This window comes from Saimiri boliviensis, chromosome 2 (assembly GCF_048565385.1).
Source record: "Saimiri boliviensis isolate mSaiBol1 chromosome 2, mSaiBol1.pri, whole genome shotgun sequence".
NCBI lineage: Eukaryota > Metazoa > Chordata > Mammalia > Primates > Cebidae > Saimiri > Saimiri boliviensis.
In genome coordinates, this window is record NC_133450.1 from 238,037,487 (window position 1) to 238,054,910 (window position 17,424).

Here is a 17,424-nt window from a genome sequence, read left to right on the forward strand (position 1 = left end):
CAGGCACGCACAGCTATGTGACAAGAAGTCTTCTCATATTCTAAGAAGTCCTCTTCTAACAGATTTTCCAAAAATTCTAAAGAGAAACTTCTATTTCAAAAGAGTAACACAGCCCATACCTTCCATTCCAACAGTATGGGAGAACTGTACAGTACAAAGACACTGAACAACTCACCCAACTAAAGAAACTAAAATGCTGAATAATGTATTAAAGAAATACAATGAAAAGAAGAGACAAAGATCAGGGCTGCCAAGCGCACCCAGATGAGCGCCGCCCTACTGCCCTTGAGGACTGGCTGAGAGCATTTCCTGATCTGCTGCCATCTGTGTGGATGCTTCCCCATGAACTTGGGGTTACGAGAGCACGTTCTTTGTAGTGTGAGGTTCCTGTTTGATGAACCCTGACGAAAGCATGGGGGCACACACATCTGTTCCTTCAATGTTGCTACAAAGCACACTCCACACCCATCTTCCTACAGGCACAGAGTAAATCACAAAGAGCACCAGTACACATGCAGCTCTCAGACATCCACAAGTCATACCAACAACCACTGATGCTCAGAAGTGGCAGTCAGAATAATTCCACCCATAACCTCCCACCACAATTTATCTTTAAAGATAAATGTTAGACAATTTTATAGGCTTTTGTAAAAGGCATCTTAGTTCTAAGTTGTGTAACTTTGACTTTGTTAGTGACGGTGAACAACTTTTTATGTTTATTGATGGCTGCTTCCTTTGTGAATTGCATGCTTATATCTTATTTTAAGAGATGAGATCTCACCACATTGCCCAGGCGAAGTGCACTGGCCATTCACAGGTATGAACATAGATAGCTCATTGCAGCCTTCACCTCCTGGGCTCAAATGATCCTCCCACCTCAACCTCCCGAGTAGCAGGGGCTACAGTACCACACCCAGCACATTTGTATCTATTTCCATTTATAACAGCTGTCATCAGCTGCACACAGTGGCTCATGCCTGTAATCCCACCACTTTGCAAGGCAGAGGTAGGAGGATTGCTTGAGGCCAGAAGTTTGAAACCAGCCTGGGCAATACAGCTAGACCCCATAACTACAAATAATACAGGTTAGCTGGGCACGGTGGAACATGCCTTTAGTCTCAGACTCTCAGGAGACTGATGTGTGAGGATCATTTGAGCCCAAAAGATTGTGGCTGCAGTGAGCTATGATGGTGCCACTGCACTCCAGCCTGGCTGAAACAGTAAGACCCTGTCCCTAAAAAAAAAAAATAAAAATTTTAGAAAATCACTTACCTTTTTAATTAATAGGAAGCTTTTTTCTATTTTTGTTGTCTCTTTTGTTCTGTAACAATCCCCATTACCCCTCACTACCACCCTTTAAAAGAGTGCCACTGATTGATTGTTGGGGACCCTAGGCCGTTTATTTTGCAGGGTGTCCCACATTATTCCTAACTTGTGGTGTCACTAAATGTGCACCAGGGAAGACAGGAGGAGTTAGGGCTGGACAATAAGAGGGAGCGCGTAGCAGGTGGGGGCACGTCTTGCTACGCATCTACAAGGCCAATCACCTCCACTATTTTATGGTCTAGAAATTATAAAGATTTCTGGCCAGGCATGGTCACTCACACTTGTAATCCCAGCACTTTTGGGAGCCTGAGGCAGGTAGATCACCTGAGGTCAGGAGTTCAAGAACAGCCTGGCCAACATGGTGAAACCCAATCTCTACTAAAAATATAAAAAATTAGCCAGGCACGGTGGTGAGCAACTATAATCCCAGCTACTCGGGAGGCTGAGGCAGGAGAACTGTTTGAACCCAAGAGGCAGAGGTTGCAGTGAGCCTAGATCACGTCATTGCACTCCAGCCTGTGCAACGAGAGCAAAATTCTGTCTCAAAAAAATAAAAAATAATACATATATATATATATGTATCCTTTATACCATCAATATATTTTAAGACCAGAGTTCTGGAGTTCAACTGTTTCCACCAGCTGAATGGTCTGACTGTCTGGAGACTGACCATCCCAAGGGCAAATAGCATCAAGGTGGGAGTAACCTCACCATCAAAGAAACACCAGGATCTCTCCAGCCCAGGATCATTCTAAGTATCCTCTGGATCAAGGGTGTCCAATCTTTTGGCATCCTTGGGCCACAGTGGAAGAAGAATAATTGGCTTGGGCCACACACAAAATACACTAACAATAGCTAATTAGCTTTAAAAAAATTTGGAAAAAAAAAAATCTCATAATGTTTTAAGAAAGTTTACAAATTTTTGTTGGGCCACTATCCTGAGCTGCATGAGGCCCGTACACCACGGGATGAAGAAGTTTGTTCTAGATGTTTCCCCTGGCACTTGGAATACATCCAGCTCTGCGTGGCCCAGCCCTGCTGGTCCTCACACCCCAGCCTATCAGCTGGCTTGCTCCTTTCTCCCAGTCTTCCAGCACTCCTCTGCTCTGGTGCTCCCAGTTCCCCACTCCTCACTCTCAGCATGTCTTCTTCACGAACTCACCAGGGTTTCCTCGTTCAATGCTTATATACTGTCCTCCAGAATGCAAGCTCTGGGCACAGACGTCATCACTCCTGTCCTCTGCCCTGTTCACTAATAAATGAATGTCCAGGCATTTCTTGGCTAAGAGAGTGAGTAATTTCTGTTCCCTTAGGAGCAACATAGGTCCCAGGGTCCTAATAAAACTCAAAACGAAAGGTAAAATAGTACGGACTTCCTTGGCAAACTATATCAATTCATTGTTCTCCTATGCATAGCTTAAGCAGCACCATTATACACTACACATAAAAGCAATTCAACACACTAGAACCCTTGCTGAAAATCATGAACACTGTCCCTACTTGGCACAGTGGACACAAAATCCAAGTCACTCCCCTGCACCTGCAAGATTCCTGGAATCAAGGGTTTGACCCCAAGTCGAATGCTAGTTTCTGACCCCAAAGCTTTCAGGAACAAGCACCCTTGTCTCCTCTGCCTTCGTTCATCTCAAGTCTACCATGCCATAAACAGGGTATGCATCGCTGGGTGGCAGTGAGCCCTTCGGTAACCTCTGCCCTGGGTTGAAAGCCATTCGTTCCCATTTTATAGATGCACTGCACATATATTATAATAAAAGTGGAAGCAGATTCAAGGAAATGAAGTTTCTGCTAAGTCACACAGCTTGAATCCAATCTTTTGATGATAGGCTGTACCCTGCATTCTTCATGACACTTCATACCACAAGGCCAGCAAAATACAAGACCCTGAGCAGGTCAAATTCCAGTGGCAGAAACAAGACGCACCTCCAGAAAACAGTAAAGATGCTGTATCGAGGATGAAGACGATACTGCAAGAGGTCAGAGGGAGGCCAGATGCCCAGAGCTCCAAAACCTGACCAGAACCTTTAGAGACAGGTAGGAGATTCATACACAGAAAAGACAGGACACGCTCAGGCAGTCCTACTTGCTCCAAGTTCAGCTCATCCTAACAAAGACAACTTGCCAAATTAGATGGGCAACTCGCATTCTTCTCAATCCCTCCCTGCCGGAGGAACAAGCACCTCAACTGAGACGTGTCCCGGTCACCACCCACGTCCCCAGGTCAGCACCTCGACCTGGTTTCCACATCTCCATCACTAGCACTGAACTGCTGGACTCATAAGGCTGACGTCTTGTGCTTTTTGTCTTACTTCTTACCTATGTTTCAGAGTTCAGAAAGAATATTTCTTACTAAGATGAAAACTGTATTGTACAGACACTTCGATCTTGCTGACATAAGTCAAATTTTACAACAAAATGCACATGCCTTAGAATTCCAGTGTGTGAGGGCTGCTAAGACCATCTAGTAGTTCTCAAACTGCAGTGTGCTAAAGACTGACTGAGATGCTTATTTAAAATGCAAATTTGGGGGCCCCAACCCAGAGATTCTGATTCAATGGGTACTCAATATATTATCTTGCTAGAGATCAGTGTAAAACTTTGAATATTCAATTGCAAATCTTTACTTCATTTTAGTCTTAGCATTGCACACACAGCAAATAAACATTTATTAATTTTATACTTCTCTGCATACACAGTGAATAAACATTTATTAATGTTATATGTCTCCGCCATAAACAGGGTGTGCATCCTTGGGTGGCAGTGAGCCCTTCAGTAACCTCTGCCCTGGGTCAACAGACATCCATTCCCATTTTACAGATGGACGGGGGACAGAGAGGAAAGATCACCTGCTTCAGGTGACACACCAGGTAAGAACTCACACAGAAACTGACAGCTACATCTATTAGACTTCTTACATCAGAGCAGATGCAACATCAGCCAGCCCTGGTTACCCACCCTGTGAGCAGAGTTCACACTAAGGAAAAGGAGACACTGACTTAAGAGAAAGACACTTTCTTTCTCTTTCTGGTTTTTTTTTTTTCTTTTTTTAAATTAAACATAAGAAGTTTAAATGAAGGGCCGGGCGCGGTGGCTCAAGCCTGTAATCCCAGCACTTTGGGAGGCCGAGGCGGGTGGATCACGAGGTCAAGAGATCGAGACCATCCTGGTCAACATGGTGAAACCCCGTCTCAACTAAAAATACAAAAAAAAAAAAAAAAATTAGCTGGGCATGGTGGCGCGTGCCTGTAATCCCAGCTACTCAGGAGGCTGAGGCAGGAGAATTGCCTGAGCCCAGGAGGCGGAGGTTGTGGTGAGCCGAGATCGCACCATTGCACTCCAGCCTGGGTAACAAGAGCGAAACTCCGTCTCAAAAAAAAAAAAAAAAGAAGTTTAAATGAAGTGAGGAGTGCAAATTTAAGATTTCCTCGATCATATTTTAACCAACCATGTATTTGTGAACTCATTTATACAGGGACACACAGTATTTAAAATATTCCTCTAAGGAAACAGTTCCAGCCTGGGTCTAGGCAGCTTTCCACGGTTTTGCTTGGGCAAACAGTGTTATTTCAAAAGCATCCTGTGAGCTGCAGAGTTTAGGAGAAGGAGAGGAAATTGGGAGTTCCCTTGACCCAGGAGCCAGGAGATTAATGCTTTTGGGGGGCGGCAGGGGATTGCTGTGGTGTGTGTGAGTGGCACCACACGGGACAAACGCCCCCATGTCTTGGTCATCACACAAACCAGTTTTTGTCAAACTCCTCCCCAGAAAAGTTTCCTGCAGCTCCAGGCCATGGGGCTGGGATGGCGCAGATTTTAAATCGTGGAAACGTCAAAGAACACACCTACTCTTCCTCTTTCTTCTCTGTCCAAGGAGCCCCCGTCTGACAACAGCTTGACCATCACCTACCTGCGGCAAACTACATCCTTGAGCGAAACACCTGCGGGGCCGGCAGGCCACAAGGCAGCTTCCCCGGGTCGCTACCCGCCAGGAGGGACCCAGCCACCTGCCACCACTCACTTTGTCGTCCCTCCGCTGCTCTCGTCGTTGTCGGAAGATGACGATGTAGAAGAGCCAGGGAAGTAGGCGGAATCCACGTGGTTGGGGCTGCCGCTCTGGGCCGGGTTGATGGGCGAGGACCGCTCATACAAGGGCGTGTGTTTCCCTTCGTGAGGAATGTTGCTGTAGCTGTTCTGCTCCGTCAGATTCTTCCCGCTCGTGTCCAAGGTGAGAGCTGCTGGCTCAGAGAGGCTGTACGGGTATGGACCCTGGCCCGGGGCACCCCCTGGGCTGGGCACCTGTGGGGCCTGAAGGGAAGGGCACAGGTCACATGCGCACGTGGCAGGCGGGACCCGACTCGGGCCCAGGCTGACGTTTCCTGACTCATTTTTATGTCAACAAACACTGGCATCTATTTCACATATCAATTCAAGAGGTTAGGGACTTATTTTAGCATTTGTCAAAATCTAATGCACGCACCGTGTCTGAGGCCCGCCACCCCACCCGACGCAGGGAACGCCTTACCACGGGCTTGGCTTGCAGAGAGCTCTGCGGAATGTTGAGCATCTGAGGAGGAACGTGCGGCGGCACCATCCCAGGCATTCCAAACGGACCGGGTCTGGCTGCTTCACCAACACAGAGAGAAAAGAATCACACAGCTGTGAACAGAACGCGTTTCCCAGGGATCCTGGGGGCCAGCGCATGGCGCCAGGGGTCTCACCCTCACCTGGCTCAGACATCGACACCACCATGGGTCCCACTTCTCAAAAATCATTACAAATTGCTATTTTACAGTAAAGAAAACAATACATTTTCTTTTTGAGATGGGGTCTCGCTCTGTCACTCAGGCTAGAGTGCAGTTGCACAAGAGGCCTCTCTAAGCCAATACCGGACATGTTGAGACCATGAGTGCAAACACTGTCCTTGGTCCAGCCTCCTGAGAGCCAAGCACAAGCCACAGAGGCTGGGATTGAAGCACAGATTGCTATTGACTCGCTCCAGAGAAGGACCAGGAAGCTTACGGACTACAATTCCTCTAAAGTTCCTGTCTTCCAAGGGCCCTCAGGTCACAAGCTGTAAAACACCACAGCCCTTTGATCCTAGCTCACACCAAGAAAAACCCTTAGCACAGCTTCCACTTTGGTACCAAACGAAGATAACTGCTGTACAAGAAGCTAGGAATAATGAGCCTGGCATGTGTGCGGTCACAGACATCTCACACTTGCATGCAACATGCATACGCAGACACACGTGCACACAACACATTCCCAGCTGAACAACAAGGCCACAGATCCATGCCTCTCAGGGGTGTGTGTGCACGATCACGTTCTCACTCACACACAGGCAGAGATACACACAGGTGTGCATACAAGCACAACGCTCACGTGCATACATGGCACACACACACACGCGTGGCACAGACGACATAAGGAGGTGTTCCTCATTAAACAGTACGTCACTAGATCTGCACCTCCACATGTGCAATCGAACTCGCTATTATTTTTAAAACCTGTTCGCAGGTGATTGTGATAAGCAAGTTTGGCCCAGAGAATATTGTAAAATCTATTCAAGCCTAAACAATATAATTGACTTACATGTAAAACACCTAGTGTATAATGTCTCCTGGGTGACCTGACATACCTAACTTTGGAATAATAAAAATGAAAGTCTAGACTCAAGTAGCAGCCATATTCAAGTGAAGATGATCATTTTTGTTTTTCTACTTTTGGCCATTACATCCTAAAATCTTCCTTGAAAGCACAAACTTTATTTTAAAGCAAACAAACTACATTACAGCATAAAACCAATGAATTTCAAGGAAAGGATATTTCCTAAAATCACATTCCAGTCATTGACCTCAAATAACCTTCTGTGAATCCACAGAGCAAGTCACTGTTCTATCGAGGCAGTCCAATAAGTGAATCCATTTGTCTGCATTTTCTGAAGGCTGCAGAAGCACCTCCTCACCCAGGGTCCGCCTCTGCGGATTGCAGGCCTTCGTCTAAACCGGTGCCCAGGTGCAGCTGAGCAGAGCCACTGTGTGTCCCCTCTACGACAAGAGGCATCTTTCTCAGAAGGGACACGGGGCTCCCGAGTGGGGATCACACCACCAGGTTCTCACGCGCTTCCTTTCACACTTACTAAAGAGGTGGGCTTTCGTCAAAAAAAAGTACGCAGACTGAAGACAAGGAGTAAAAGAAGAAAAGGTGAAAACAATTTACTATATTTCAAAATATTTCATAACTTTAAAAATGATTTTTAAATAGTAAAAAGTTATTTCAGAAGGATGAGAAAAAAAAACATCCACTGCAGTCCCTCGGCTGTGTGAGCTCCATTTTTACAGCTCAGTTACCTACGTCCTCAAAGGACTCACTTACTCCTGTAAGAAGCTATGTGGCTTTTGCTCTGTATTAAAATAAGATAAAATTCTTAAAGGAAAGGAATGGTGTTAAACTGGAACCTCTTCTCAGAATTACAGTCAGCCTTACCCCAGGCCCCATTCCTAGCCCAACCTAACAAATGTTCCTCTATTACTTGGCATATTATTCTGAAACGTTATGTTAAACTAAACAAAAAAGAATAACAAATAAGTCACAAAAAAAAAAAGAAAGAAAGAAAACGGGCCAGGTTTGGTGGCTCATGCCTGTAATCCAGCACTTTCGGAGGCCGAGACGGGTGAATCACTTGAGGTCAGCTGTTCAAGGTTATCAGGGTAGCCAACATGGCAAAACCCCGTCTCTACTAAAATTACAAAAATTATCCGGGCATAGTGGCGGGCGCCTGTAACCCCAGCTACCTGAGAGGCAGAGGCTGAAAATTGCTTGAACCCAGGAGGCAGAGGTTACAGTGAGTAGAGATTGTACCACTGCACTCCGGCCTGGGTAACAGAGTCAGACGCCATCAAAAACAAACAAACAAAAACAACAACAACAAAAAACTATATGGGTAGGTATTGTATGATTTTCAAGCATTACCCAAAAAATACAGCTTTGAAAATGTTGAGTTCAAGATTAAATAAATCAATATAATACCAACCACCTTTAGTTTTCATCGCTTGCAAACATAGACAAGGCAAAATTTTCCAATCATTTTAAGCATATGTAAATGCACATATGTACTAAATAACAATAGTCTACAGAAGATAAGAAGGTATACAAAGGAAACTCTCATGTGACCTGTTCGCATTACACTACAGATCCAGTGTCCAGAGAGGCAGGGTGGGGCCTGGAGCACAGTGGGAGGGCATGACGTCTGGCCATCCTGCCGGGAGAGGAGGCCCAGCAGAGCTGGTCAGGCCGGCCAAGCCGGGACTGAGACCAGGTGCAAAGTGGGTGCCCAGGGAGGCAAAGGATGGAAGAGCAACTCCCAGGAGCTAAGAGCCCGGGGGCAGCCGATGCCGGCCCAGAGCCTGTGGTGCTGGCCAGACCCCATGGACGAGCCAGAGGCTGGTGCTCAGAAGAGGGGGCCTGGTGACAGAAGGAGACAAACCCTGAGGGATCATCAGCTTGAAGAAGGCTAAGTGCAAGGCCCATGAGAACTAAGATTATGACCTACGTGAACAGGCATATTCTGTGTGACACGTGAAAGAATTCAGAACAGCAGGAAAAATTAAACCAGGGAAGCCAATTTCAAGTCAATAGAAACAAGAACTTTCTAGGAACGAGAGCAGTTCAACAATGGGAAGGGCTGCTTTACTGACTGCTTGATTGCTCATACAAGAACATTCTACAGCAGAGAGCTGGGCTGAACTTCTAGAAGCGTTCCTTGCTCTCCAAATCGTTTCCATCCCTGAATGTGGATAGCAAGAGGGCAGACATCATGAGATACAGCATCATTCAAATCCACCCCGTCCCGAGTCTCAAGTAGCAAGTTTCACCTAAATGTATTCAGTTCCTGGGTTCAATTAATCAGTTTGAACAGAATGCTTGTACTGACTGAGCAAAGTTCAAGAAAGCAGAAAAGGAACATTACATCTCACTAAAGCTGGTTACGGTGGCTCACGCTTACAATCTCGACACTGGGAGGCTGGGGCAGCAGTTCAGACCAGCCCGGGCAACGCAGCAACATCCTGTCTCACAAAAACAACAACAAAAAAACAAAGACCCCAAATCCCATTTAGCCACCGAAATGAGTTTTGTAAGTCTATGATGAAATAAGATCAATTGGTTTCTGTCCATTTGTAGATTTTGGAAAAGCACAACGTAAAAGAAAACTCTACCAGGTCTCTATTTTGAGGTCACTGCAAACTGCACTGACATTCCTCACTTGTTACCAAATATTGAAATGCCATGAGCAAACCCAACGTCAATAAACCTAAATGCATCCACTTTGGGAAGACACACGCTGCAGTCTTTTAAATCAGACAATAGCTCAAAGGAGGGTACTGGTTCTTCTAAAACATCTGATTTTTAAGTTCAAAATAAAAATGACCTTCCAAAACAGCCACACTATCCAGGCAGTCTGTGTCACTTCCTATACCATACTAACTACCACGAACTCACTGAAAACGGAGCAAAAGGTCGCAGAGCAGACACTGAAAGCAAAGCCCCAGCACCAGCAGGAGAATCCAATTTTCGACTTGGGAATTCTAGACCAGAAGGGCAAGATGAGTGGCCTTACTCAACGGGAGTAATGCCCTGACTTCCCCGTGGTGCCCTCTATTCCGTCAGTCTCTGGGGCTTAACATCAATGTCATCTGCGTTAGCTTTCAAGATAAAAACTCATCAAGATGAACGAGGATGCATCTCAAAAAGACCAAGTGCAGAATAGTATGTACAATATAGCATTTAATTTAAAATCAAAGGAAGGTATTAATTATTCCGTATGTAGAGGTGAGAAAATATAAAAACAAGTTCAAGGGTGCTGTACGTGACTTTTAGAAAAGCCTGATGCATCTCTTTTTTATAAAAGAATGATCTTGAGCACAGGTTGCCATTTGTGTAACCTGAAGTAGGTGCGCCACCACTGACTCATTCTCCTGTCCTCCTATTTTTTGTTAAGCTAACAGTTTTTCATCACAACAACAAACTTCAGTAAAAATCTAGGCGAGGGCAAGTCTAGTAAACAAAGCTATAGGACAAACTGAGAACTTAATATAAAACGTTTTTAAGGCATATCAAATGTTTAGGCTTGTTATTAAAACACAACAATAGTATACTATTGACTACCTCGTGAAAATAAAAAAAAAAATTAAAAAATCATTATAGTACCAAAAAACTAAACATGTTCCTGACACTGACCACAGAGATATGGCTCAATATGGCACCTCCACACTGCAGAGTATCAGACCATCTCTGGAAAAAATAAGAAAGTCATCGCCAGCTTCTATAATGGGCCCTACTTAAGGGTCATTGCCCCCAGGCTTGGTCAGTCCCCAACATCCCCCCCCCCCAGGCCGTCCCTCCCCCCTGCTGAGCTGCTCTGCAGGAGGCCCCAGGGGCCCTGATCCTGCCCTGACCACAACAGGACAGGAGGGCTACCACGTGGGTCCACCCTCCAGCTGTCGGCCAGGTCCAGCCTGGGGCAGATGGGCTACTATGCGGGCTCTTTCACGTCTTCACTCTTTCTGCCCTAGAAGACCTGCCTCTATCCTTTGATCCTTTCACTAGAGCACTCAGCTGTCTCAGGCAGGTGACACTACAGATTTCACATTAGAGCCTGCAGTGGACTTTATTCAGACTTCAGGGTCTGAGTGGCGTGCCACTGGGTTCCCTGGAGGCTGAAAACCTCTTCTCCGTAGCTTAGGATCACTCGTCCGGCATTTAAAATCACTTTTTATATACTGTCTCCAACTTCTGAGTGGGATATTTTCCCATCTTCTCAGATTCTGGGGTATGTGTTATTGGAGACAGAGCATGTATATTTTCAAAGTAACTGTCAACACTATCTGTAGAGCAATGTGACACAGGGATGGGGGCTGTGGTGACATATAAAGTAGTGCTGTTTAGTCAGAGGAAAAGTCAGGGGAGCAGCAGGACACACAGACCTCACGCAAAACAGGAGCTCTTCTCAGTCAGGATGGAGTGATGACCAACAGCAAAGAAGGGGAAGCTCCCCCTGGCCAGAGCCCAGAACAGCAGCCCCAGGACCTGCCGGGCTTCTCCCTCAGGTTTGCCACAAGCGACTTTCACAACATGGATTCCCTCTCCTGGGCAGGCTACCCCGAGAGCTGGAAGGAGCAGTGCCCACCCTAGACCAGTCGAGCCTGCTGTCTCCTAGGTCTGCATCCAACTCAGTCAATGGGCGTTACAGGAAGGTGACCCCTCAGACACAGTCTGGACTGGTAGAATGTGATCAGCCTTGGGGACCTGTCAGAACACAGGCTGACCACAGGCTCCTGTCCAAATGAAACACCACACGAGGACCTTCTCTAGTACCTGCCAGCTGCTATACTTGAGGCCACTGTGTTTCTGTGACCAGGACCAGGTTGCTGGTCACTGTGTAGCATCTGTTCTTTGCTTAGTGCTGATTAGCACCTTTTTCAACATGTTCCTATTTGCAAATTTCTTCTCTGACACACAGCAGTCTGGCTACTCTACACATCTATCCTCGGTCTGACCACTCTGTGACCTCCTCATGCTGCTTACTGGAGGCTAGACTTTCAAAAGGCCAGGTGGCAGGAAGCTGCCTGCTGTGAGATCAGGCTCCACTACCCCCAATGTAAAACTACATGTGTACCCAAACCATGCCTTTCTGTATCCTTAACCCCTCTCTCTTAGCAGTGATCATTCCCATTAACAACTTCAACCTGTTCAATTCTCCCCTGAATTTAGAAGCCCCACTCCTTTATGGAAATGACTGAACAGCGGTCAGGGGCTTGCTACCCATCCTATCATCCTATCCTCTTCTATGAATTTCTATACTTAGGAAGAAGGAAAGTGAAACATGATTTTTCCCAGGATTGACTGCCTCTTCCTGAGGGCCAACCAACTGCACACACACAAAGTTCGGGAGCTCTGAGAGCAGCCAAAGCCTGCCCTGAGTGGCCCTGCTAACACTCCAACTATCAGGCAGCGCTCTCATCCTGCCCAACCTCTCAGAACTCAGCACTGCTGAAGTCTGAATAAAGTCCACTGCAGGCTCTAATGTGAAATCTGTAGTTTTCTTTTTCTCCTTCTCATATAACACTTTACAACATACACAAGAAAAAAGGAAACTGTATTATCAGCCACATGTATCTATCAACCACCTTCAAAATGAACCAGCACACAGCCCATCACGTGTCATCTGCACTTCCACCCTTCTTTGCACACTACTGCATTACTATGAAGCAAATCTTAGACACGACATCATTTCATCCATAAATGCAGGATAGGACTTAACAGTACAGACAATAAAGGGGAAAATGCATGTATCTAACATTAAGAACTCTGATACCAAAGCACATCATGAAGACAGAAAAATGCAAGCCACAGATTGGGAGATTATTATTTGCAGTCCATATATCTGACTAGCATACAATGTATATATGAAGTATCCCTATGAATAAACAAGAAAAATAACCCAACAGAAACACAGGCAAACAACACGAAAAAGCATTTTACAATGGAGGAAACCCTACTGGCCCATAAATATGAAGATTCTCAACCTCATTAGTAATCAGGGAAATGTAAACTGAAACCTTTATACGATAGTTTCATAATCAGTAGACCAAAAAAAAAAAAAAAAAAAGTGGAGCAACAAGAGGGTTCTTTCACTCCTGCCAGGAGAATAAACAGGTGCATCCATGTCTGGAAGCAGCGGAGGCTTGAGCAAGGTTCTATCCTGGAAGCTCCCTGGAATGCTGCTCCTGTGCGTATCGGGTCACACGAAACAATGTTCACAAGGGCACTATCCATCATGGTAAGCAGCTGGAAACAGTCCATTTTACATCAACAATAGAATGCACCAATATATATTAAGATAATGGAATGCTATACAGCACTAAAAACTGAACTATGCCAACATGAATTAAATCTAACAATATAAATATTGAGTTAAGAACGCAAGTCAGACTACCCATCTGGGACTTCGGTTCAGATACAGTGCCTCAGCGAGCTGCCTGAACAGGGCAGAACAGCAACTCTGGCGGGCGCTGGGGCGGTCAGCACAGGTCTAGGCCGAAGCACTGGCTGATGCAAAAGCCAGAAAACCAGCTGGACGGAGCCACCAGCCCGCCAGAAAGAAGGGGAACTGAAAACAGGGAAACAGCCCATACGGCACAACGAGTCATCCCCCTGTGCCCCACACAAAGCCCAGCAGGCTAAAAAACTCTCACTCCAGAGTTTCGCACCCAGAACATTAGTTAGAGAGCGACCAGGAACGATGGAGTTCGGTGGGGGGAAGGGAGCGGTGCCACCAGTGCAGAAGCGAGCCTAATTTTCCTGAGTAAATAAACGACACAGCAGCTCCACTGAATCCGTGGCAGCCCAGCAGCACCTCTGCAGGCAGACAAAGGAAAGGCTGCCTCCCCAAGCAGCAGCTACCTGAGATCAAAATTTTATAAATCCAACCAGATGGGAAGAAACCAGCGCAAGATGAAACCATTAAAAACTAGAATGCCTCTCCCGCGCCAAGAGATCACAACTCCTCACCAGCAAGGAAACAAAGCTGGACGGAGAACGAATTTGACAAATTGACAGAAGCAGGCTTCAGAAGGTGGGTAATAAACTTCTCTGAGTTAAAGGAACAAGTTCTACCCCAATGCAGAGACTGAAAACCTTGAAAAAAGGTGAGAAGAAATGCCAACTAGAATAACCAGCTCAGAGAAGAACATAAACAACTTGATGGAGCTGAAAAACACAGCACAAGAACTTCGAGAAGCATACACAAGTTTCAATAGCCAAACAAATCAAGCAAAAGCAAGGATATCAGAGATTGAAGACCAACTCAATGAAATAAAATGAGAAGGCAAGAAAAGAGAACAAAGAGTGAAAAGAAATGAACAAAGCCTTCAAGAAATACGGGATTATGTGAAAAGACCTAATCTACGCTTGATCAGTGTACTAGAAGGTGACAGGGAGAATGAATCCAAGCTGGAAAACACTCTTCAGGATATTATCCAGGAGAACTTCCCCAACCTAGCAAGGCAGGCCAATATTTAAATACAGGAAATACAGAGAACACCACAACGATAGTCCTCTAGAAGAGCAACCAGAAGGCATGTAATTGTGAGATTCACCAGGGTTGAAACAAAGGAAAAAATACTAAGGGCAGCCAGAGAGAAAGGTCAGGTCACCCACAAATGGAAGCACATCAGACTCATAGCGGATCTCCTGGCAGTGGACCTACAAGTCAGAAGACAGTGGGGGCCAATATTCAACATCCTTAAAGAAAAGAACTTTCGACCCAGAATTTCATATCCAGCCAAACTAAGCTTCATAAGTGATGGAGAAATAAAATCCTTTATGGACAAGCAATTGTTGAGAGATTCTGTCACTACCAGACCTGCCCTACAAGAGCTCTTGAAGGAAGCGCTAAACACAGAAAGGAAAAACCAGTACCAGCCACTGAAAAAAGGACCAAATGGTACAATGATGCAATGAAGAAATTACTCCAACCAAAGGGCAAAACAACCAACCAGTAATAAAATGGCAGGATCAAATTCACACATAACAATATTAACATTAAATGTAAACAGACTAAATGCCCCAATCAAAAGACACAGACTGGCAAACTGGAGAAAAAGTCAAGAACCATCAGTGTGCTGTATTCAGGAGACCCATCTCATGTGCAAAGACACACACAGACTCAAAATAAAGAGACAGAAGAAGATTTACCAAGCAAATACAGAGAAACAAAAAGCAGGGGTGACAATCCTAGTCCCTGATAAAACAGACTTTAAACTAACAAAAATCAAAAGAGACAAAGAAGAGCATTATATAATGGTAAACGGACCAATACAATAAGAAGAGCTAACTATTCTAAATATATATGAACCCAATACAGGAGCACCCAGATACATAAAGCAAGTTCTTAATGACCTACAAAGAGATTTAGACTCCAGCACAATAATAGTGGAAGACTTTAACACTCCACTGTCAATATCAGACAGATCAATGAGACAACATAAACAAGGAAATCCAGGACTTGAACTCAGATCTGGACCAAGCAAACTTAATAGACATTTACAGAACTCTCAACCCCAAATCCACAGAATATACATTCTTCTCAGCACCATATCACACTTACTCTAAAATCTACCATATAATTAAATCACTCCTCAGCAAATGCAAAAGAATGGAAATCATAACAGTCTCTCAGACCACAGTGCAATCAAATTAGAACTGAGGATTAAGAAACTAACTCAAAACTGCACAACTTCATGGAAAATGAACAACTGGCACCTGAATGTCGACTGGATAAACAATGAAATGAAGGCAGAAATAAAACCAACAAGAACAAAGACACAACATACCAGAATCTCTGGGACACATTTAAAGCAGTGTCTAGAGGGAAATTCATAGCAATAAATGCCCACATAAGGAGCAAAGAAAGATCTAAAATCAACACCCTATCATCAAAATTGAAAGAGTTAGAGAGGCAAGATCAAAAATACTCAAAAGCTAGTGGAAGATAAGAAATAGCTAAGATGAGAGCAGAACTGAAGGAGATAGGGAACAAAAAAACTCTTCAAAAAAAAAATCAACAAATCCAGGAGGTGGTGTTTTGAAAAGATCAACAAAATAGATAGACCACTAGCCAGACTAATAAAGAAGAGAGAAGAATGAAATAGATGCAACAAAAACGATAAGGGGGACATCACCACCGATTCCACAGAAACACAAACTACCATCAGAGATTACTACAAACAACTTAATGCACACAAACCAGTAAATCTGGAAGAAATGAATAAATTCCTGGACACTTGCACTCTCCCAGGACTAAACCAGGGAGAAGCTGAAACCCTGAATAGACCAGTAACAAGGGCTGAAGTTGAGGGAGCAATTAATAGCCTATCAACCAAAAAAAGCCCAGGTCCAGATGGGCTCACAGCTGAATTCTACCAGACATACAAAGAGCTGGTACCATTCCTTATGAAACTATTCCAAACAATTCAAAAAGAGGGAATCCTCCCCAACTGATTTTATGAGACTAACATCATCCTAATACCAAAACCGGGCAGAGATGAAACAAAAAAAGAAAACTTCAGGCCAGTATCCATGATGAACATAGATGCAAACAGAATGCAACAGCAAATCAAAAAGCTAATTCATCACGATCAAGTAGGTTTCATCCCAGGGATGCAAGGCTGGTTTAACATACACAAGTCTATAAACATAATTTATCACATAAACAGAACCAAAGACAAAAACCACATGATTATCTCAATAGATGCAGAGAAGGCCTTTGATAAAATTCAACAGCCCTTTATGCTAAAAACCCTCAATAAACTAGGTATTGATGAAACGTATCACAAAATAATAAAAGCTATTTATAACAAACCCACAGCCAATATCATACTGAATGGGCAAAAACTGGAATCATTCCCTTTGAAATCTGGCAAAAGACAAGGATGCCCTCTCTCACCACGCCTATTCAATATAGTATTGGAAGTTCTAGCCAGAGCAATTAGGCAAGAAAAAGAAATAAAGGGTATTCAATTAGGAAAAGAGGAAGCCAAGTTGTCTCTATTTGCAGATGAAAGACTGTATATTTAGCAGACTCCATCGTCTCAGCCCAAAAATCTCCTGAAATTGATATGCAACTTCAACAAAGTCTCAGGACTTTGTTGAAGTCAAAGTCAAATGCAGAAATCAATATGCAGAAATCACAAGCATTCCTATACACCAATAATAGATAAATGGAGCGCCAAATCGAAAGTGAACTCCCATTCACAACTGCCAAAAAGAGAAGAAAATACTTAGGAATACAACTAACAAAGGATGTTAAGGACCTCTTCAAGGAGAACTACAAACCACTGCTCAATGAAATAAGAGAGGACAAAAACAGATGGAAAAACATTTCATTTCATGCTCACGGTTGGGAAAAATCAACACCGTGAAAATGGCCATACTGCCCCAAGTAATTTATAGATTCAACGCTATCCCCGTCAAGCTACCAAGGACCTTCTTCACAGAACTGGAAAAAACCACTTCAAACTTCAT

The 17,424-nt window shown here is 44.4% G+C and overlaps 1 protein-coding gene across 5 annotated transcripts in view; it reads right to left on the reverse strand.

Moving 5' to 3' along the window:
• Nucleotides 1-17,424, reverse strand: part of LOC101053049 (family with sequence similarity 120 member A) — a 119,934-nt gene that overhangs the window by 48,473 nt on the left and 54,037 nt on the right. For 3 of the 5 annotated variants that reach the window (XM_074395569.1, XM_039474743.2, XM_074395568.1), the window contains exons 6-7: nt 5,864-5,964; nt 5,360-5,646 (exon numbers count right to left, since the gene is read on the reverse strand). In XM_074395569.1, the coding sequence (XP_074251670.1) occupies nt 5,360-5,646; nt 5,864-5,964 (388 nt within the window). The remainder of the gene's footprint in view (nt 1-5,359; nt 5,647-5,863; nt 5,965-17,424) is intronic. The other 2 variants (XM_074395570.1, XM_039474745.2) reach the window with 1 other exon arrangement.